Here is a 22,500-nt window from a genome sequence, read left to right as displayed (position 1 = left end):
TCAGGAGCTGCTGACTGAATAAGTTCATCATCAGACGAGTCAATTATTCCCTTCAGACCATTCAAGAACAAAAAGTCATCAGCCGCAGCTCCATTTGAGGCCGACGGGCGGCGACTGGACCGGACCGTCAAACAGCACACGGCGCTTCGCTCGTGGCGTCAGAGGCGTCGCTGACTCGACGGTGAAGTGAAGTCTGCACGTTAAGACGAACACAGACGACAAAAACGGTGAAAACAGACTCCTGTGAGAAACTTTTCTTCCTCTGTGAGAAAGAAAACATTTCAACGAGCCTCATCTGCACCTTCAGTGATGCCCCCTCACTCTTAATCCATCTGACTGAGGGATTAACTCAAAAAAAAACTGCATTTAATTCCTCTCTAATCTGCTGCTGCTAATTAATTTGACTAGAATCTATATTAAAAACAGCCGCAGGGTGCAGCCGCCCACCTGACCGAGAAGAAGCATGTAATTCTGCAGCAGAACAACAGAGTCTGATAATTCCCTGTAATGTCACACACCTCCACCCTCACACACACACCAACACACACACCCACGTGCACACACACACCCACACACACACTCACACACAGACAGAGCTCATTAGCTTTGTGTTCATTTCTCAGGCGTTCACATTTTAGCTGCGATGACAAAGTCAACAAGGCGAAAGAAAGACAGACAGAAAACTGTTAAAATGACAGACAGACAGGCAGATGGACGGGAGTGAAGGCACGTTTGGACGAGGTGTCAGCTGGTTAACTACGGACGCGCACTGCATTCACTGGATACAAAATAATTAGACACGAGATCTCGTAATTACGAGAAAAGATCTCGTAATTCGTTGTCACGCTGAGGTGCAACCGACTCAGTTTCTCAATAGTTTTTCCAGACCGCCCGCGGCTTCACAGCAACTTGACGGTGACCGTATCCTCCCGTACGGTGACGTCACCGGTAACCAGTAGCGTTAGAGGCTAGATAACATCAGTTAAACTAGATAACATCAGTTAAACTAGATAACATCAGTTCTATCTCAAGCAGTAACTGACGGATGTGTTGAACTTAATTTTACCTCGACTGTTACCGGTTACCGGTACCGTTAACTCGTTAGTTAGCTAACGCTCTCAGTTACCGGTAGCGTTAGCTAACTAGCCCAGTGGTCAGGTGTCTCATGGCCCACCCCTGCTCTAACTGGCTGTGAAGCCGTCGCTCTGGCGGCCTCACGGCTGCGACCGCGTGACTCTAACTGATCGTGTTCGGATCAGCGTCGGTGTCTGGTGTCCGCCTTCACACCGGAGTCCAGTTACCAGCAGCTGGTGTCAGATACAAGGTTTCCTTGTGCCGCCTTAACATCTCAGCACAGTACAAACGGAGAACTGACTGACAGCGAGTGTTTGTCTGAGCGCTGCACTGAGATAAAACACGTCAGTGAGTTCATGTTCTTCAGCTCAGGATGAAAACCTGCTCAGAGCCTGGAGTCCTGCGGATCATTCAGTCCACGACGTCTACAGCTCAGGGATCGACTCTCTTTGTTCTTCTAAATCAAATCACCACTCCTGAAGGTGTGAATGACTTTTCCTCTTTGAACATCATGAACTTTAAACCCTTCAATGATCCTCACTTATCATCTGAAACTGATGGAACTGAACAGATCAGGATCTACCAGGATCAAACTTTCTGAGGCTGCAGGAGATTATCTTTCAGCCGTTTGAGCTCTGATTTAACGCTCCGTCAGAGCTGGCGTTCAGTCAGTCCGACAGGAAACCACACGTGAACTCTGAAATCCAAACCGGCAGCACGGAGCGTACCTGCAGAGCCGACCTGCTGCTGATTAGACGTCCTCCATCCTTAATTAACTTTTCCTATTAAGTTTCCTCGTTCTGCTCGTAGTATCAGGCTGTTATCCAGCAGATAAAACGCACACACACGCACGCATGCACACACACACACACACACACACACACACACGCACACGCACGCACACACGCACACTCTCAGTCTCTGCAGGCCTTCAGGGAGACACAGTTTCCTCACAGGACCACACAGTCAGCCAGCTAATCTGATTGGCTGAAAGGACTCATTACATCTGACATATCCCATGATGCACAACGTGTTGTGCTTTATTGGTTCGTTATCAAACTGCAGCGATAACGAGGGCACGTGCTTTCCTGAGGACATTCTGTTGTTAGGGGTAACGAGCTTTGGATCATGTGATCTGACGGTTCTTCGTCCTGATGAAAGTCTTCGTCAGTGACGGTTTGTTTCATCGTGAAGCTTCTTTTCCTGATGGATTCATGAAGCTTTGATCTGCATAAAACTAGAAAACCTGTTCTTCATGTGCGTCACATGATCTCAGCGTAAAGACCACACTAACACATGTGAAGGTAAAAGTACTGTAAAAATACTCTGTTGCAAGTAAAAGTCCTGCATCGAAAGTGTTACCTCACTAAAAGTATGTGTAATAAGTATAATCATGAGAATGTACTTCAGGTACTGCAGTAAAGTGTCCTCTGTGTCTGTTGTCCTCTTGTCTCTGGTCTCTTAACTCCGGACCGCTGGACGTTCACGGCATCGAAAACGACAAACCGACAGCGACGCGCCGACAGACTGAGGGAACAGACTGTGAGCGCTCACGAGCCGCCCACCGTCAACACGACTGAACCTGTCTGCGTTAGCACGGAGACAACCACGCTTTGATTAGAAACACACTCAATTAGAGCTGGACGGCTTTCAACACACACACACACACACACACACACACACCTACACTGACTGCATGTACACAAACACAAACACACACCTACAGTATATTTACAAAACATCTTCTGAAAAGCCTTGTGTGTGCGTGTCGGTGTGTTACTGTCTGTGTGTGCGTGTGTGTGTTACTGTCTGTGTGTGCGTGTGTCGGTGTGTGTGCATGCGTGCACACCTCCAGCTGATGTGTGTGTTCCTTGTGCAGCCGCTCCATCTCGTCCTGATGTTCCAGAGTCTTCTTCTCTATGTTCTCCTGCAGAGATGAAATGAACGGTTCAGGGTGTGAGTTAATTGACTGATTGATTGATTGATTGATTGGTTGGTTGGTTGGTTGATAGACTGTGGCGTGTTGTGCTAGCAGAAGCTAACGTAGCCTGCAGCAGAGACGCAGAATGGATGACAAACATGAAACTTCCTGCGTCCTTAAACACAGCGTTGACACACGACTTGAACTGCACAGCAGCGTTCTCTGACCAAACCGCTCAAACATGACCTGTTGCACCTGTGATCACACCCCCTGGTGATGTCACAGAGCGCCAACACACACTGCAGGGTTCGTTAACCAGCCAGCTGACTGACTGACCTCCGCCTCCTTCAGCCGTCTCTCAAACCATCCTTTGGTTCCCTCCATGGACAGAACCTGAGCCTGCAGCTCCTCCACCCGCTGCTGGAGACCCTCCAGCTCTTTGGTCCGAGCCTGAAACACACACAGACACACACCGACGTCTCGTTTCTCCTCCCTCTCTTCATAACCTCCTCCTCAGCTTCACTTCCTCTCCCCGGTGCTCCTCCTTCCTGTTCCCACCCTGTTTACCTTTTCATCTCTGAGCTGCTGTCGGATCTCCTCCTCAGAGCGATTCTTGTCTTCATGGAGTCCTCTGAGCTCCTTCTCGTACCGTGCCCTCACCCCGAGAACCTGAGAGGAGGAGGAGAGAGCAGGAGGAGAGAGGAGAGGAAACAACAGACACAAGTCAGCCTTCACTCAAAATCTGATGCAACTGGTTTTTATTTGTGTCTAACTGATTATAAAGAGAAGTAAGTAAGAAAGAAAGAAAGAGAGAAACAGATCAGGATCATTAGAAGGAGAAAGAAGAAGAAGAAGAAAAGAGAAGAAAGAAACAGAGGTAAACAAGAATAAGGAGAAAAGCAGGAGCAGAGCGTCTCGCCTCCTTCTCGTGCTGCAGTTTGAGGTCTGACAGCGCCTCCTTGTGGTCAGACTTCTCCTGGTTCAGCTGTATGGCCATGTCATCCAACATGGCCTTCCTCTTCTCTGCTGTCTGCTCACACACGCACACGCACACACACACACACACACACACGCACACACACGCACACACGCACGCGCGCGCGCACACACACACACACACACACACACACACAGTGTTGCTCATTAGTGTGTTCATGATCTTAATGTCTTAATGTGCCTGTATGTGTTTGTTTATCTCTGTGTGCTTGTTTGTAGATGTGTCCTGTGTGTGCGTGTGCGTGTGCGCGTGTGTACCTTCTTAGCCTCGTCCAGCTCTCTCAGCAGTTTGTCCTTCTCTTGTCCTTCTTCTGTTAGTTGTTCCAACAACTTTCTGTTGGCAAAACTCGACTCCTGAAGAAAAGAAAAGAAGAGGAGAAAGCAGGATATAAACAGGCTGTGATGTCGTAAATGAATTCTCGAACTCTCCCTGAATGCATCGTTGTTACACAGGTTAAAAGAGGAAGATTTTCTTCTTCACAGCGACAAACTGTCAGACTGTAGAAGTGAGCTGAGGCTGTAAAGTGAAGAAGAAACGTCTGCAAAACAATCAGATTTGCTGTGAGAGAAACAGGAGAAACGTGAAGTATTGTCAGCAACATGTACTTAAAGTACTTAAAGTACTTAAACTCCTGGTGTGTCAGTGGGAAGGAACTCTTCATCCTTCAGTTCTACATCAGACTCAGCACATCTGGACCTACGTGGTTCTTGTCTGGTGCCTGAGTGGACGTGTTACCTGCAGCTGGGAGTTCAGGTCGTCCCTCTGAGCCAGCAGACTCTCCTGTTCGGCTCGTCTCTGCTGCAGCTCGGCCGTCAGCGCCTCCTGCTGCTCGCGCAGCAGATTCATCTCCTGCGTCTTCACCGTCTGGATCTGCACACGCAGTCACAACTTTGTTTAGCATCAGAATCTTTTTCAGCCAAATGAAGTAAGTGCAGTTTGCCGATGAAGAGGGTTGATGAAGAGACACTGACATGAACATTACAAAGTAAAAGATGCAATGAAGTCAGTTTCAGGTGAGTGCAGAGACATCGGAGGACAAAAACAATGAGACAAATTAGTACAGAGCAGTAACAACAGAGTATGAATGAGGACAGATGGCATTAGACGACATCTGACGCCTGATGTGATGGAGTTCTGCACTGGAGAGATTCACAGTTAGATGGAGCAGATGAGACGGAGAGGAACGACTCGGAGAACATGCACAAGGTTCTAGTCCAGGTTTCATGTGAATTCTGGAGTTCTTCAGAGGTCAGAGTGGATGTCAGCGGCTGTTTGGGCGTCTCACTGAGCAGGATTTCCTTCTTTTGGAATATTTCTGAATGTCACGGGTCAGCAAAGCCGTCGGGAAAGATTTGAGTGTGGCACCATCGAGGTGTGTTTCTGATTGGTTCTTGTTTGAATTTGCACCTTCTCTCTTCTGCCAATCAAATCAACATGCACTGTCCTGCAGGCCACCTGAGTCTGTCACACCTGCGACCAGACGACCACGTGAAGGCGGGCGGCCATGTCATCGTACAAGGACACCTTTGGCTGTCTGGCTTTAATTAATTTAGACGAGAACTATGTAAGAACCTGAGGGCCAACGTTACTCAATCTAAGGTTAAGGTTCTAGAAAAGGGGTCTAGAGCTGGTGGTCTAGGTCTGTTCAAGAGTGCACAGATTGATGCTCAGAACCCTGTTCTCCTCTATGAAGGGTTCCAGCTCCAGTTCTAGATATTTTCACTTAGAATCAGAGGGGCCCTGATTCTCAGCTTGGTGTTCAGTGCAACTGTTCCACAGGTACACAGTCAGTTCGAGAGACTTTGTTTGGATTGAGGTATTCCAGATTCCAGCATGTTGTTTAAGTTCTACCTTTTTTTGACTAGATTCATAAGTCTGGTTCCAGATCTAGAACAGCCGGAACCCAAAGGTTCAAGGTGACGTCCTCAGGTACATCACCAGCTCCTGATTAATAAGGTTACTGCCCACAGCCTTGTTCTAGGGTCCAATCTCCAAACTGAATTTTCAGTTCTGGTTCTATGTAATGTTCTCCAGGTATATCACCTGTTACATGGCAGCAAGGTCAGTGCAGCAAAGTGTTTTGGAGTAAGGTCTCCAGACAAAGGTCTCCAGGTTTATTACCTGTTCTAGAGCAGCTAGGTTTGTCCTCAGAGCATCGTTCTCCTGAAGGATGTTGTCCACCTGTTCCTGACTGACTGCACTCTGATTGGCTACCTGCAGCACCAACGCACCACAGACAGGGGGCAGCAGAGAGAACAGGACAGAAAGAACCAAAAAGAACAGAAAGAAACCAGGAGTCCCATTAGGAGAACCGATTAAGAACAACAAGAAAAGAGGGACAGACGCAACAAAACAACGAAAACAGAAGGTGAAAGAAAAACCGGAGGAGGACGAGAGAAGGACAGAACAGGTCAGAAACACAGACAGACAGCAGCAGGCAGAAAAACAGCCAGTATGTTGACGTGTGTGAGACTCTGGACAACGTCCAAACGTCCAGAGAAAGCAGCTTTGGTGTCTCTGCTTTGAATTCAGGGCTGCAGCGTGAGCTAACGTTCAGCAGGACTGGTTACCACGTGTCACATGACCTGAGAGCGACGGTGGTGATACGAACCAGGACGCTGACAGAACAATCACTGTTCCATCATATAAAATGACAAACACCACGGCAGAAGGATTCGGCCATATTGCCCCACGGTTACTTCCTGTTTACTGTACGGATGTACGGCTATCGATCTGCTAGCATAGCGTTAGCTTTCTGGCTCATTGCAGAGTCATCTGAGCTGAGCGGACTACAAACATGTCCACGTCGTTCCTCAGGTTCGTCCTGTTCGTAGTAGGAGGAACAAGGTTTCCGCTGCATAAGAACCCTACACGATGGTTCTGATTGGTCCAGGTATTCGTCAAACAAACTTTTGATGATTGCAAAACACATGAAAATATGAATCATTAGTCTTAATCTTTTCTTTGGCGTGTGACCATGGTGCAGGGGGAGGATGCCCTCCAGGTGTCCATAATCAGAAATTAATTGATTCTACAAAGTCTGCACATCGGACGGTTCTGGCGTCCCCGTCCTCCATTAATTCCTGATAATGGACACCTCGCCGGCATTATCCCTGAGTTAACACTGTTCACAGCGAACAGGGTTCCATTTTTCATGACTGAGTCACTTTGGCAGGAAAGCATCTTTAAGGAAAGGTGAGGGAAGAGGCCGGAGTCCCTGCAGTCATCAGTTTTAGTCAAAGCCCTCCCACAAAGCCTCGCCTCCTCTCTTCAAGCCCCACCTCCACCCTCTGACCACCTCCTCAGCCCTCAGCCTCACTCACACAGGTTTTGTTTCACCCTTACTTTCCAATTTATTGATCAGTGTGGAGCCAATAGTGCGGCCTCATTAGTTGCAGTTAGGTGAGGTCCCTCACTCTGTCTTCTTTGCCCTAACTGTGCGTTCAGACCAAAAGAGGCAAAAGAGGCAAAAGAGGCAAAAGAGGCAAGGACGCCGGAAGTTAATACATTTTCAATGAGAGCCCGGCGTCCTGAGCGGCCAAAGCGTAGCCGCCGTCAGCCGCGCGTCTAGAGCGTCCAAAGCGGCTAAAGCGTCCAAAGCGGCACCAGATGAAAAGTTGAAATTCGGTTAACTTTATGGTAATTAGCTATGACGCGGTTCAGCGGCAACCGGCGGCAACCAATCAGAGTAGAGGTGTCCTTCGCTCGAGCGGGCCCCAAAGAACAACGCATGTAACTTTGTTTCCTAGTTCCGTCATGGATGCCGAGAAATTGATCACTTGTGTGCGGGCACAGCACACATCACAGCGATGTCATCCAAATCCATGATGAGTCGATATGATTTTGAGGGTTAAACGCGCATATTTATAGTCGTCGCAGACCATGTTGATGACACAATAATAACAATTATGAGCGGGAGTTAATTTAATTCGCTAACGGCCTCACCCCATTTTCCCCGTTCTTCCAAAAAAGGAACACTCTTTGGCCACACACACACACACACACACACACACACACACACGAACTTGACGAACTTGTATGACACCAAACAAAAGACAAGCAGACAACACCACATGCGTAATTGTGCACAGAGATGCTGCAGCTGAGACGTAAGGAGCGCGCATTTGCACCCGTGTGTGTGTGTGTGTGTGTGTTAATTAATTAACACAAATGTGTGTGTGTGTTAATTAATTAATTAATTGCTTCCTCCTCAATACGTCAATCCGCTCGTGACTAGATGGTGATTTTGATTTATGTTCATGCTCTGAGATTTTTTTTTTTCTGTATTTAATGACACACAAAACCTCCCATGCAACTAGGCATGCTTTAAACTGAAGGTGAACAACAGCAAGCAGCACTATGCCGCTGTCAAGAAGTCTGCTTTGCGGCTCCTTTAAATGACTAGCGCGATTTAACTTTGACGTCAGTCACGTGAAGAGCGACCAAAGCGGCTAAAATATTTTGCCGCTTTGGAAGGTGTCCTGTTTCTCGCGCAGCCTCGGGCGTCCTTGCCTCTTTTGCCTCTTTTGGTCTGAACGCACAGTAAGTGTGGACTCACAGGCTCTCCCTGTGACCTGACAGGTAAAAGGTTCCTTCTGCTCTTCAGATGTTCCCTGTCAGCCTTTAAACCATCGTTCTCTCTTTGAACTGGTCTCTGACTCACGCTTCCTGTTCCCGGGCGGTGTCTGGGTGTGTTACCTGGTCTTTCAGAGCGTGCACAGCCATCTCATGCTCCTTGTCTTTGCTCTCCAGCTGCTCTCTCAGCTCAGCTGTCATCTGAACCACAACACAAACACAAGTCAGCCACTTGGATTTGAACAGAACTGAGAGTCAGGAGCTACAGAGGAGGCTCAGTGAGGCTTTAACGAGAACTACACATCAGACGACTTCAGTGTTATTAGTATACGACGACAAATTATTATTATCATGTTACCCAGAAGTACATAAAGTACTTCAAATGAGCTCCACCTTCACCAGCTGCAACATTACAGTGATGAACACATGAATGCATCAGTAATTATGATCCCCTGATATTATACATACTACAAAATGAAATGAGTATTCTGAGTACTTTTAATACTTTCACTACATTCTGAGGTTTAAACTGGTACTTCTACTTTTACTTAGATAAAAGTTGTGAGTACTCCTTGCAGCTGTGGCTGTGTCACTGAGGTCTGACCTGATTGGCTGCCATCAGGTCTGACTGTAGTTTCTGGATGCGGGTGTTCATGGCCTTCAGCTCTTCCTCCTTCCTTTGGTTGATCTCATCGATCTTCGTCCTGCACAGAAACGAGACGTCAGCAGCCAAAACACTGGCAACAGTACTGCGAGCAATACAAGCTGGAGTAGTAGCAGTGGTAGTACTAGCAGTATTAGTAGCATTAGTGAAAGCAGAATTATCAGTAGCAGTAGTATTATCAGAAGTAGTAGTTGCAGTACTATCAGCAGTAGTATGTGTGAGTGCAGCTCTGACCTGCTGTCGTTGTACAGAACCTCCTTCTCTCCCTGCAGACGCTGGAAACTGCGACAGAAACACAAATTTTAGGACGAACAGTCTGACCAGCAGGGAGTCAAAGCTCCAGTCTGACCAGCAGGGAGTCAAAGCTCCAGTCTGACCAGCAGGGAGTCAAAGCTCCAGTCTGACCAGCAGGGAGTCAAAGCTCCAGTCTGACCAGCAGGGAGTCAAAGCTCCAGTCTGACCAGCTGAGAGTCAAAGCTCCAGTCTGACCAGCAGGGAGTCAAAGCTCCAGTCTGACCAGCTGAGAGTCAAAGCTCCACTCTGACCAGCTGAGAGTCAAAGCTCCAGTCTGACCAGCAGGGAGTCAAAGCTCCAGTCTGACCAGCTGAGAGTCAAAGCTCCAGTCTGACCAGCAGGGAGTCAAAGCTCCAGTCTGACCAGCTGAGAGTCAAAGCTCCAGTCTGACCAGCAGGGAGTCAAAGCTCCAGTCTGACCAGCAGGGAGTCAAAGCTCCAGTCTGACCAGCTGAGAGTCAAAGCTCCAGTCTGACCAGCTGAGAGTCAAAGCTCCAGTCTGACCAGCAGGGAGTCAAAGCTCCAGTCTGACCAGCTGAGAGTCAAAGCTCCAGTCTGAACGCTGTAGCTCTTCACGCTCCTTTAACGCCCCCCAGAGGACAAGAACCAGAACTTCATCTCACAGATACAACATCCACCATCAGTCAGAAACGTCAGCTGAGACATCGAGGTCCAGGTTCATGACACAAACAGGTGAGAGCAGGAGAGAACTGAGCTACAGACGTGTTTGACTGACGGCGTCTCACCTCTCCTGCTTCTTCTTTAACTTGTCAGACAGCTGGAGGACAGACAGACAGACAGAGAGACAGAATTAAAAGAGCATGAATGAGGCTTATCAATAATCAATCAATGCGTCCTGTCGGGCTTCACTTACCTTTGTTATCTCTTCCTGCAGTTTGGTGATGTCGGCCTGTTTGGACGCCTGGAGACAGACAGGAGACAAACACTTTAGAGTGAAGCATCAGAGAAACACACGAGTCCAAACTAAGCACCGAGAATCAGGGGTGTGTGTGTGTGCGTGCGCGTCAGGTGAGTGTGTGTGAGTACCTCCAGCTGGTGGATCTGCTCCCTCAGCAGCCTCTTCTCCTCCTGCTCGGTGTTCAGTGCCATCTCCAGCTCTGGTCCAAAGCAGTGAGTTATTGGACAGAGAGCAGCCGACCAGCCTATCGCTGCCTGCTTACCTACAATCTTCTCTACGCTCTTCTCTGACAGGCCTAAAGGGGGCGCCGCACACAGCAGGGGCAGTCTGTTAGGCCAGACACACACTACGCCAGCTCCTCACTCCGCGTCTCCTCCCACAGCGTTTCTGTGGAGGAGCTCGACCACGTCTGAGTCCGGCGCTTTGAGGCCGAGCTGCAAAGTCAAAAGTCGACGGGGAAACCTGCGCCGGTCTGCTGGAGGGGCGTTCAGTGACTGCGCGTTCATCTGAGTTTCTACTCCTTCAGGTCAACTCTTTACGCCAACATCCGAGCGCTGCTTTTAGGTTTCTGGTGTCAAAGTCTGTCGTTCATGATAATTCGATTCTAACTCAACATCCTTCGCTTCAGAAACCCTTTTTATCTCACGCAGAAAAGAGGCTCAGCGCATCTTTAAAGTTTTCCACATTTTAGTTTATGAAACTTTACATCAGGAATCAGGAAAACATGATAAATCTGTGAAGAAATATGACTTTGACTTTCTCATTCAGTCAGTGTGATGGGTAAAAAAATCACATTTCTAATCAAGCTAACGTGTTTGAATTAGTTTTGGCTTTGCAGCTTTGCCAGAAAACACCAGATTTCGGAGTCTGGACTCTGCATCAGGGTGAAAATGCTGGAGTTTGTCGACAGCCTGGTTAGTCTTTGCTGATGTCTCTGTCGCTCTTCGCTCAGTCGGCCTGTAGTGTGTGTCTGCCCTGAGCCAGCTAGCTGCTCTATGCTTCGATAAAGCCGAGCCGCACCGTCACCGTCAATTCTCAAATAGAGAGCAGATCATAACACCAAGGGAGCTTCAAATCCACGTCAGGAACAGCCCGTATTTGAGAATTCAGGGTGACAAGCGTCAGAAAGAGCCACGCTGATGAGTTCACGTGATCGATCTGTTATCAGGAACAAATCACACAGCAGCGTTCAGACTGTCTGCAGAGCTCCAGTCAGCTTCAATCACTGATCAAAATGAGCTCGTCACCGTGTGTTAGTGACGTTTGGAGGAAGTTACCTTGTCTAAAAAGCCTGCAGTGATGCGTTCAAGGACACTGGAGTGACGAAGAAGAGATGGTAGAATGTTAAGTCTGCAGCTGGGCTCATTCCCGCCGATTTCTGTGAGATAAAAGATTCAACTATCGTCCATTCAATTTGTTCACTTCGGTACACCTTCAGCATGTTGGCGTGTCCTTGAACGCACCATCAGTCTCCGCTCCCGCTGCGCGGACACGTTCATCTCGTCACTGTGACGTCTTTCTGCAGCACGTTTCAGCTGTCACAGAGCAGTTTGGTAAAGAAACAGCCTGTACTTCATGTCACTTCACTGAGGAACTCACACAAGTCACTGTGTGGAGAAGCTCGGATTTTCCTTCTGTCAGTGAATCTCACATGCAAACCAGCAGCGAATGCTAACTGCTAACTGAATGCTAACTGCTAACAGTTCAGTGTTCAGATCACAGCTGATTGATCTTCTTCCTCTGAACCGTTGACCTCCATTAAAGCTCATCAGTGAGCCTCACTGTTCCTCCATCACCCACCCACACACACACACACCCACCCACACACACACCCACCCACACACACACTGCAGCACCAAACGTGGATTCATCCGCTGCTGAAAGTAGTCCAAACAAAAGCTCCATTTCTTCCTGTTTGTTACAGCGAGCGGCTGTTTGAGGAAATTAGTTAATGAAGCCTTTTAAACATGAAACTAAATATTTGAGTTTTTTTTAAAGGTTTTCAGGACGAACCAATGAGCTTTGAGCTGAGAGCCACAGACAGGAAGGACATGAGATTTGCCGACAACAAGAAAAATACAGAATGAAACAATATAGAAGAATCTAGAAACTTGAATAAGAACAGAGTGAAGTTTGAAGACGACGTCAACTCAAAGGACAACAGGAAAAACCGCTCCGTCATTCATTTGTATGAATGATCTACATGATGCCGGAAATAATCTGATAATTGACGCAATCTGACAACATGAAGCAAAAGACAAAGCAGAAATTCAGACGTTATTTAAAGGAAGTCAGCGAGCGTTTAGTGACGGCTTGAGGAGAAAAAGTCAGCCTGTTTCTCTCCGTGTGAAACTCAAACGCCTCGCTGGTTCATGAATCGACTCTTAACTGTGAAGCTTTTACTGGTTAAATACAGAGAATGATTCACGGTTTGTTTCCATCAGACCAGAGTTACGAAGGATCACATGAGAGGAACAGAGTTGAAGTCACAGTGAGAGAAGAGACCGTGAACTCACCGTGAAGCTGCTTCCCCGCGTGCTCCAGCTGAGCCTCCGTCTGAGAAAACAGCAAAAAAACATGAAAACACAGACACACACTGACAGGAATGAAGCTGCTATTTGTCTTCATCTCACACATTCTTTCCCTTTTTGGCTTTTGGTCATGAAAATATGTTAGTCACCAGTTTTTGAGTGAAAATTTGAGAAATCACGGCAGACATTTGTGGAGGAATCGGCTCAGATCGACTGGACGTCGGTGAGCAAAACATCGTCAGTGCGTTTGTCTCATTAACAGCAGCGTGTGGGATGTGTTACTCTCTGTCAATCACCTGCTCCAGCCTGTCATTGGCTGCCTCGGCTGCCGGCCCCTCCCCTCTCCCTGTGACATCAGAGACTCCGTTGGCGCCGGCCGACCCGTCGGTCTCGGTGGTGGCGACCGCCTGCCTCTGGAGCTCCTTGTCGAAGCGCTCCTGGAGGGCTGCAGGAGAGTCGCAGCGCAGGTCAGAGTCACGCCTCACCTTTCAGACTAATCACCACATGCTCAACACACACACACACACACACCTTTCATCTTCTTCTGCAGGGTGGAGTTTTCAGCCTGGAGGCGGAGGAGCTCTCCATCCACGGGACCGGAGGAGGGGTTGGGCGGAGGGCTGGACGCTGAGGCGGCTCCGCCGTCCTTCAGGCCCTGGTTTTCCTGCTCCAGCTGCTCGATCTGTGTGCACAGCTGGAAAACACAGCTCACATGTCACATGTCCACGTGACCGCCAGCCTGTCTTACGCTTCATGTTTAATCTAACAACAGCGACCGAATGTTGGGCTGCCAAAACACAGACGACCTACACTCAGGACTGCTCCTGAATGCATCCTGTGTGACACTGCAGCTGCTTACCTTGGAGAGCTCGGTCATTAGCGTGCTGTTCTGCAGCCTGAAGTCTTCCTCCTGACTGTGCAGCTTCCCCTGAAGCATCTCGTTCTCGCTCAGCAGCGCCTCCACCTCCTGCAGCAGAACACTCAGCGTTAGTATTCTACAAACAAACGGGCGAAGACTGAATGAACGCTGCAGCAATGTGTGTCTGAAGATAACAAACACAGCAGAGTTCCTTACAGAGATACAACAACATGAAAGACACTTGGAGGTTCAAAAAACAGAAAGTCAATCTATAAAAACGAGTCCAAGAAAAGAAATCAGAAGAAACTATAAAGACGATAATCAAACGCAGCATGTGAGGCAGCTGACGGCCACCAGGGGGTGCTGCATACGATCAGCGTAAACCTGCAGTAACCAAACAGGTAAAACTCACCTGAGCTTTTTTGCTCTTGTTCAAAGCCTGAGGAGACAAACACAACGAATAAAAACGAGCAATATGAGATCAGTTCAGAAGTGAATGAATTCAATGGCTTTGTTTCAGTCAATAAAACACCCTGACATCAGAAATATCAACAATCAACAATCAACAGCAAATATCAACAATCAACAATCAACAGCAAATATCAACAATCAACAATCAACAGCAAATATCAACAATCAACAATCAACAGCAAATATCAACAGTCACTGATGATGAAGTATTGATTACCTTCTGTGCTTTGACAAAGTCTCTTTCCAAGACCACATTTTTCTGACGGACGGCGTTCAGTTCTGAAACACATCATCATCATCATCATCATCATCACATTAATTTAATGAGTAAAACAAAGTGACAAAACAATTCAATCACAATCATGAAGTACTTAAAAGTACTTAAAAGTACCAAAGTAAAAGTACTCAGAGCCCCGTTCCTGCTGATCGACTGATGTAATACATGACTGTGTACTTTTACTCACTCATGTTTACTGAGTGTTTGTGACTCGTGACTTCCTGTCAGAACAAAGCTTGTTCAGACTCTCAGAGGAGGTGTTTCACCTGTCTGCACCTCACCTGTCAAATCAGCTTCTTACCTTTAGATGTGATCAGACAATAGTTAATAACTTCGTGTCTCAATAAGATCAAATTAAGCTGCAGGCGGATGTTACTGCAACAGCAGCCTCGACCAAATCAGTGCTTTCCAGCCTTTTACAACCGCTCAGCTTTCAACATAGTTTCAACACAGCAAACTGCTCATATTAGCACACGTCGTCTGAACACACTGAGCCTGAGCGTGAGCGGCGTGACGTCTCTTCAGCCACGTCAGGATCACTGCGACGCGATCACAGACAGCCTCGACCCTTCATTCAATCACCTTCTCTTCACAGATCAAACACACACATGCACATCTGGAGTGAGTCCAGCCAATGGGACGACACTTTCGAGTCTCAATGCTGCTTCTGGTTCATTCCATTTATACGGTGGATGTGCAGACATGGAGACTCAGCTGTCCTGGGATCAGCTCTGATGAACTGATGGGATCATAAGACTAACTGGTTACGGTGAAACCATGTGCGGTGACTCTGTGAGCTACCTGAGCCGCACGCTGACACCTTTCTACAAAACACCTCAAGACATGTTTGATCTCAAAGAGACTTCCTGATTGGACGGACGTTAAAGTGGAAATAAAAAGAGCAGCAGCTGAACTGACGGCGGGCTGAAGCTGTGATAAAATCTGTCCATCTGAGAAAAAAATCACAAACGTGTGAACATCACAGGTGACGAGGAGACGACAAACAGAGCAGACAGAAACACCTGCAACAGGTGACGTTCAGACAGTTTACCTGCAGAGTTCTTCCTGAGATCATCAGACAGCTGATAGTTCTGAGTCCTCAGCTCCAACAGCTGAGCCTGCACACACACACACACACACACACACACACACACACCATTCTCTTTAGATGTCATGTTTAATTAATCTGCTTTGGCTGTAAAAACTGAATCCATAATTTAAGGTGAGGAGTGAAACGATGATGATGATGATGATGATGATGATGAGGATGACCTGCTGCTCCTTTGGCTGTGATGAAGTCTAATTAATAAGTAACATAAATACAGACTGAGGAAGAACGAAAAGAGAAATAAATTAAAATGAGAGTAAAGTGAAAATCACATAGATGCTGAAGATCATGAGCCACAACCTCACAGTGTCTCTCAGTTTTAATCCTGATCCAGGACAAACCAGGAACCTGATCAGAGGACCTCAGAGACCTGCTGCTGATTCACCAGTGATCACAAAAACCTGGAACTGGATTCTCAGTCTGACGAGGAGCCAGTGAGGACATATCAGAATCCGTGTCTCAGGAGATCTTTAGGAGGACCTGGTCTAAAGCTCTGCAGCAGGATTTTGGACCACTTGTGAAGGATCTGCTCAGGCAGATGAAGAGGGAGGAAGAGTAGTGGCGTGTTGTGTGTGTTCACCTCATATATGTGAATTAAAATGACTTCGTGGCTGGCAGCAGCCACAGTGAATGTCAGAGACCTGTCTTAGCTTCAGGTGTGCACAGATTTGACTGAAACAGAGTCAACACAGACCGGACGTGTCAGCCTTCATGGCGGCTCTGCAGTGACCCTGGTGAGGGTCCAACCTCTGCACGTAAACACCATCACTGTGTGCGGCTAACATGCTAACAGGTGTCAGTGTGACTGTCTGAGCTGGTTCAGCTTTACACACCGACTGTCTGACTGTATATATATTTTCTTATTTATGAGAATAAAACGGTCATTTTGCCTTAAACGACAGTCAACACTGAGCTATGCTAATGAACAACAGCCCCGCTGAGTTAGCCTGACACAGACCCCGTGACTCTCACCAGGCCGAGTGTCCCGAGGATGCTAACATGTTAGCTAACTGACAGATAAAAATACGGGTTAGCACCAGCAAAGCTACATGGAACCATTTTTTCTTCTGGCTCAGTCCGTCTCTTTTCAGGGGAGGGGGGCTAAGCTAGGTTAGCTAACTAACCAATCGACCCCGAGCTAGCATACCGTGGCGGGCTGTCAATTAAATAAGCTTCCGGATGTTTGTTATCATTCAGAACAATAACTCAGCTCAGACTCGTCGTCACCTCCATGACATTATCACATTAATGACAACAGACACTCCTGCAGCACCACAAGCTGCCGAGCTAACGCTGGGCATCGTTAACTACTCCCACCCGAACGGCTAACGATTAGCATTAGCGAGCGGACATCAGTGACTGATGCCGCACCTGTCGTTAATGTGCTGACAGGTGTTGTTCAGAGAACTGACAGCTACCTGTGCGTGAGCCAAGCGACCTGAGATAACAGCCATCGCGTTTATCTCACCTGCATCCGATGAAACTCCTCCTCTGACAGAGCCTGCGACATGGCCATGTTTACCTGGGCTGCTAGCTAGCAGGCTAAGCTAGCGGAGGAGACGGAGCGGCTAGCAGAGAGGAGGAGAGCAGCACAGAGGAGGAGACGGACAGAGCTCTCACTCTGACGCTGTTTCCGAAAACCAAAAATCAACTCCAGTGTTTTCAACTGCCCCTCTGTTTCATACAATGCTGGACAATAACGAAGTACATTTACTCAAGTTCTGTGCTTAAGTATAGCTTTGAAGTACTTCTACTTTACTTGGGTATTTAAGTTTATACTACTTTATAGTTTTACTCCACTATGTTTTGAAGGTAGATGTAATATTTGTACCCCACTACATTTATTTGACACCTTTGTTACTTTACAGATTAAACAATAAATCCTGACCAGTTGTTATAGATTAGGGTTCCCAGCAGAACATAAAGTCTTGGGCCAACAGGATTTTAACGTGTGTGAAGAAAAGTGACTTAAAGAGCTCTTGAAAATGATTTAAAGGTGTTTTTATGTTCAAAATTCACATCCCTGACTGTTAAACTGTGTTTGACTGTTTCCACCTGTCTGCTGTTGGACCTTTATTCAGCCTCTTTGAGGTGACTTTGGTTGTTCTCTGATGGCAAATAAAACACTTTAAACAAGTGGCTGCAGCTTAAAGTTAAAGACCACAATCCAGATCAGAGGTCTTGGTGTAGTCCTGGACTCAGAGCTGAACTTGAACGTCCTCGTGAAGACGATTACAAACTCAGCCGACGAAGAATAAATCAAGAATTAAAGGACTTTTGTCTCAGCAGCATTTGCAAAATCTTGACTTCACTGCTGTAAGGTGGTCTTTCCAGGCCTCAGATCAGACTTCAGAGTCCTCACTAAGACCAGGAGAGACCACATGAGTCCAGTTCTCAGACCTTCACACTGGCTTCCCGTGTGTCAGAGCGTTGATGGTAAAATCCTCCTGTTGGTTCATGAAGCTCTGGACGGTTTGTTTCTGATCTGCTGCTCCGTTATGAAGCATCCAGACCCCTCAGCTGCTCTGGGTTCAGGTCTGCTTCCTGTCCTCAGAGTCCAGACTCAGCCTGGAGAGACAGCGTTCAGTTTTTACAAACAAACGCTCAGAAAACTGCTTCATTCGTAAAGGTTTAAAAGTTTAAACTCCCTCATCGATTCAAACGTTCTGTCTCGACTGTCCGCGCTTGTTCACCTGTCTCTGTGCTACCTGACACAGGTGGAGATTCCACAGTGTGGATGAAGTTTGCTTCATTCACTCTGAGGAAGGAAACGTCTCTCTGACACGTCGGCACGTTGACTTTCAGTGAAGTAACCAAACACTCTGAACTGTCGTTGGCGAATGACTGAACGTTATTTCACTGAACGTTTCCTCACACTTCCTCCTACTGTGGTTCAGAGCGAGAGGTGATCGGCTATCTGCTGCTGAATTATTAACTAACAGGAGAGAGAGAGAGAGAGAGAGAGAGGGAGAGAGAGAGCCTGCAGCTCTGTTCACACTGCTCAGACTCTGTGGACGTCGGCTCAGGTGTTGGATGTGATTTCAGGTGTTCTGGATGTTATTTGATGCCTCATGGAGCTGCTGTCCTCCCTGCTGTCCTCTCTCAGGTCTGTGGATCCCGGCTCTCTGGATCAGGAGTACAGCGTGAGTGCGTTTTCTTTCCTGTCTGTCGGTCGGAAAACCAGTTTTACAGCTGTCCATCGTTCAGGTTGAAACTCGGTGGATCAGACTGAGTTTAGGTCAGGATTAAGACAGTTCCAGGGTCAGGACTCACTGTGTCGACGGGGTCGCAGGGCATTAAATTAAAAAGGAAGAGTACCGAATAAAACACACGATTGGAAAGTTGAGATGAGACCTGATGAAGTAGAGAAGCCTGAGAAAGCCTGCGTCAGGGTTCAGGGTTGAGGTTAGCGCTGATGCTGAATGAGTTTCTGTGTGCCACACACTCCCTGAACACACACACTTCTGCCTGTCCTCTGTGGACTATTCGCTCCCGACACTCTTTTCCTGCTTCACACACAAAAAGCTGCTGTTTTATTGTTTGATCTTGACGATCAGGTGAGCTGCATGGCACCAGGCTGCTTCCTGTAAAACATGCAAATGTAAAGACAGAAGTGAGAATTCAGTTTGTGTTTCTTAAACAGCAGCAGTCGCTCGATGACTCAGGCTTTAAATAAACTGAGTGAAGAGCGGCGCTGTCATCGTCCCGGACGGCCGTCTGCTCTTTGTGTGGCTCGGTCATGACCTGAGAGTTTCCCCTGAGGGCTGATAAAGCATCTGTCGCTCCACTGCATTAATTCATTAACATCAAGTAACTTCAGCTGATTTGCAGATTCAGATTAATCACAGAAAAAATCATCACCACACAAATTAAATGCAAAAACAAAGCAAATGAACTCAGGAAGAAGTCAAACGGCTCCACGTCGGCCTGGGCGTCCCTCAGGGTTCTGCTGTTGGTCCCTTGGTGTTACAGGTTACGGCTCTTTGTGTCTCCAGGAGTCTAAAACAGAATGACAGTAACATTTCTGTATTATTAACACATTTAAATTAAAACTATGTTAACTTTCATTGACAGAGAATTGATTGAAGACTAAAGACAAAAACTTAAATGTAGTTCAAATAGTGTCTTTTTCTTAGAATAATGAGACTGGACACCTTCACCTTTAATCAGAGGTGATTATTATGTAGACAATGTTCAGAGGAGCTTGATTCGTCCAGAGTTTCCTGTTAAGCTGCGTTTGGCTCCACCAATCACACGGTTAGTGAGTTTATCTGTGTTCATATAAACTCTTCTCCGGTCTGGATTTTGACCGCTGAGACAGTCAGAGGACGCCGCTCACTCGGACGTTATGGAGGACAGGCTGAAACGAGACCCGTCCTCAGTGGAAGCAGAGACAGAATCTCTTCTCTTCACAGTCTAACGTGAGGCGACAGACGATCAGGCTCAGCTCGATGTGACCAACCTGCTTTTAGTTTCAGCCTCCGTTCATGAAGCAGACCTTTCAGTCTCATTAGGACACACCTGTGCCCACCTGAAGCACTGTGTCCTGTCCTGTCCTGTCCATCAGAGGGTCCACAGAAAAAGTGAAATGGACAAAACTTTATTTGTTATTTTTGCAGCAGACAATTTAAAAAAAGTTCCTAAAACATATAAAAACGTATCACTTTTAAAATAACTATAACAAATAACAGTGACAGATTATGCAGGATGTATTTATGTGTTGTATGAGTTTTCATTCTAATCTCCAGGCAGGTTTGGTCTCCGTGTATTTCCACGTAGCTTTATGCTTCTACTCCACTACATGTGTTTGACGGCTTCAGTTACTCATTACTTCACTCCTCCAGCCGTGGATTCTGGTGTGGTGTTCGAGATGAAGCTTCCAGTAGTTTGTGAAGGAGCTGACGTTAGCTCCACCAGGAGCAGCTGAAACATTAATGAGGTTTACACACAATCCAGTGATGTAGATTCTTTATGAGGCAAGCGCCACTTGTATTACCACTGTGACTGAAGTAAAGCAGTATTGTGTGTACTCAGCGGTGCAGCGACGCCTCGTCAGCAGCGTCGTCTCTGCTCTTATATAACGTGAAGCTCTGAGTTTAACTCTGCGCCGACAGAAAACCTGCAGCCTCTGAAGTGTCCTCACACTGGCACAGTTCACAGGAAACAGTTGTCAGTGAACGCAGCGTGTCTCTGTCCACAGACGCCTTCCAGGTCAGTATCGTTCACACTGGGACGCCCGGAGTCCCGTCGGTCTCTGCTATCGTGAGCCCTGAGCCGGGGAACAAAGAGCGGCCTGAGGCGGGTGGAGGTCAGCTCCACCCGTCAGCGGCTCAAACATCAGAGCTGGAGTCCACTGATGGTCCTGAGGAGGATGGACACCAGGTTCTCAACTGGGTGACCCGTCCTTGAGCCTTGAGGACAGGTCAAGGGTCTGTCCTGGTCCTAGTTTCAGAGGATAGGCACATGTCTGCCCTCAGCACGGTCTGACAGGAGTCAATCCGAACCAACCAAAACCAAAACCAGACTCAACACGATTCGACTCAACGGACGGACTTCAGCTGCTGGTGGACGACTCCATGTCCCGCGTGTTAACCAGCATCATAAGAGTGTCTCTGGAACGTTTGTCCTCGTTCACCTTAAACATGAACTCATTTCAATTTTGAAGGAGATGAAAGATCTGAGTTTAACATATTAGCATATTTGTGTGGATTATTTATTTTAAATTCAATGTTTTTCTGCAAGTCTGAAGCTTTTATTCAGAGCGACTGAGACTGCCGGCTGGTTCCAGGTGGTTCCAGGTGGTTCCAGGTGGTTCTGGGTACCGTGGTGCTGAGGTCTAACAATGTGAAGAAACGCTGGCGCAGACAGAAAAGAGGAAATGTGTCTCTATGTCCTGTGAGTGAGCTGAACCTTTCATGTCCTCACTAGCGTCCACCAGGTCGTCAGTTTGACCACCGCGGACACTTTCTACTCATCGCGGCTGAAAACACGCAGACAACAAAAGCTCACAAAGCCTCAGAGTTATTTCTGAAGGTGTGTTCAACACGTCCTCGCCGCTGCTGCACTGACCCAGTTTGTCCTGCGTGAGACACTTTTCACTTCCTGTTTCCTCCAAACCGTCATGTTTCAGAGGATGAAACCACCTGAATAACACAGCAGGTACTCTGTGTTCTCCAGAGGACACAGGAGGTGTACACAGGCCTCGTGTGTCTGGCAGGATGGTTAGAGACACACACACACGCACACACGCACACACACACACACACACACACACACACGCACACACACACACACACGCACACACAGACGGTTTGTTTTCAGGTGTGTCCACAGGTCGCCTGTTCTCTCCTCGTGCCAGCGGAGGTCAGTTAGTCAGTAACGCTGCTTCCTCATTCTCTCGGCTCGTCTTCAACCTGCTCGAGCTGCTTCCTTGTTGTTGTTCCTGAAGTGACTCATTGGGTGAAAGTGTCGGGACGCCGCTCTGCCTCACGTTCAGAGGCGCTCATAATCCAGAGAACCGCTTCGACATGTTCCTCCACCACCGTGAACACACACTCTGTGGTTTGATGAGACGCACACACACCCACACACACACACACACACACACACACACACACACACACACATCTGTGAGGCGTTTGTAAGGAGAGTAAGTTAAGTTAAGTTAGAATATTTCCTTTATCAGCAGGTGACAGACAGAGTACAAAAAAGACAGAATTAAAACACAAATAACTGAAAGAACTACAACTCAGAAGTAAAAAAACACGTGTGTGTGTGTGTGTGTGTGTGTGTGTGTGTGTGTGTGTGTGCT

At 47.4% G+C, this 22,500-nt stretch overlaps 2 protein-coding genes across 5 annotated transcripts in view; one reads left to right on the top strand and one right to left on the bottom strand.

The window, feature by feature from the left end:
* The window catches only part of gripap1 (GRIP1 associated protein 1), a 30,395-nt gene extending 13,104 nt beyond the window's left edge, over nt 1-17,291 (bottom strand). Inside the window, exons 1-21 of one of the 3 annotated variants that reach the window (XM_076740313.1) lie at nt 17,158-17,291; nt 15,633-15,699; nt 14,522-14,583; nt 14,246-14,272; nt 13,834-13,941; nt 13,506-13,668; nt 13,271-13,419; nt 12,960-12,999; nt 10,572-10,738; nt 10,399-10,446; nt 10,271-10,302; nt 9,466-9,513; nt 9,172-9,271; nt 8,691-8,768; nt 6,114-6,206; nt 4,728-4,862; nt 4,250-4,345; nt 3,915-4,025; nt 3,563-3,664; nt 3,332-3,445; nt 2,924-3,001 (exon numbers count right to left, since the gene is read on the bottom strand). In XM_076740313.1, the coding sequence (XP_076596428.1) occupies nt 2,924-3,001; nt 3,332-3,445; nt 3,563-3,664; nt 3,915-4,025; nt 4,250-4,345; nt 4,728-4,862; nt 6,114-6,206; nt 8,691-8,768; nt 9,172-9,271; nt 9,466-9,513; nt 10,271-10,302; nt 10,399-10,446; nt 10,572-10,738; nt 12,960-12,999; nt 13,271-13,419; nt 13,506-13,668; nt 13,834-13,941; nt 14,246-14,272; nt 14,522-14,583; nt 15,633-15,699; nt 17,158-17,205 (1,866 nt within the window). In that variant the 5' untranslated portion in view covers nt 17,206-17,291. The remainder of the gene's footprint in view (nt 1-2,923; nt 3,002-3,331; nt 3,446-3,562; nt 3,665-3,914; nt 4,026-4,249; nt 4,346-4,727; nt 4,863-6,113; nt 6,207-8,690; nt 8,769-9,171; nt 9,272-9,465; nt 9,514-10,270; nt 10,303-10,398; nt 10,447-10,571; nt 10,739-12,959; nt 13,000-13,270; nt 13,420-13,505; nt 13,669-13,833; nt 13,942-14,245; nt 14,273-14,521; nt 14,584-15,632; nt 15,700-17,157) is intronic. The other 2 variants (XM_076740316.1, XM_076740315.1) reach the window with 2 other exon arrangements.
* A 1,335-nt stretch (nt 17,292-18,626) lies between these two features.
* ptpn18 (protein tyrosine phosphatase non-receptor type 18) overlaps nt 18,627-22,500 on the top strand; it is a 17,700-nt gene continuing 13,826 nt past the window's right edge. Inside the window, exon 1 of one of the 2 annotated variants that reach the window (XM_076739997.1) lies at nt 18,627-18,832. In XM_076739997.1, coding sequence (XP_076596112.1) covers nt 18,761-18,832 — 72 coding nt within the window. In that variant the 5' untranslated portion in view covers nt 18,627-18,760. The remainder of the gene's footprint in view (nt 18,833-22,500) is intronic. The other variant, XM_076739995.1, reaches the window with a different exon arrangement.

The sequence above is a fragment of the Chaetodon auriga genome, chromosome 10 (genome assembly GCF_051107435.1).
Source record: "Chaetodon auriga isolate fChaAug3 chromosome 10, fChaAug3.hap1, whole genome shotgun sequence".
Classification (NCBI taxonomy): Eukaryota; Metazoa; Chordata; class Actinopteri; order Chaetodontiformes; family Chaetodontidae; genus Chaetodon; species Chaetodon auriga.
Note: the sequence above shows the minus strand (reverse complement) of the source record. Positions and strands in the feature narration are given on the sequence as shown.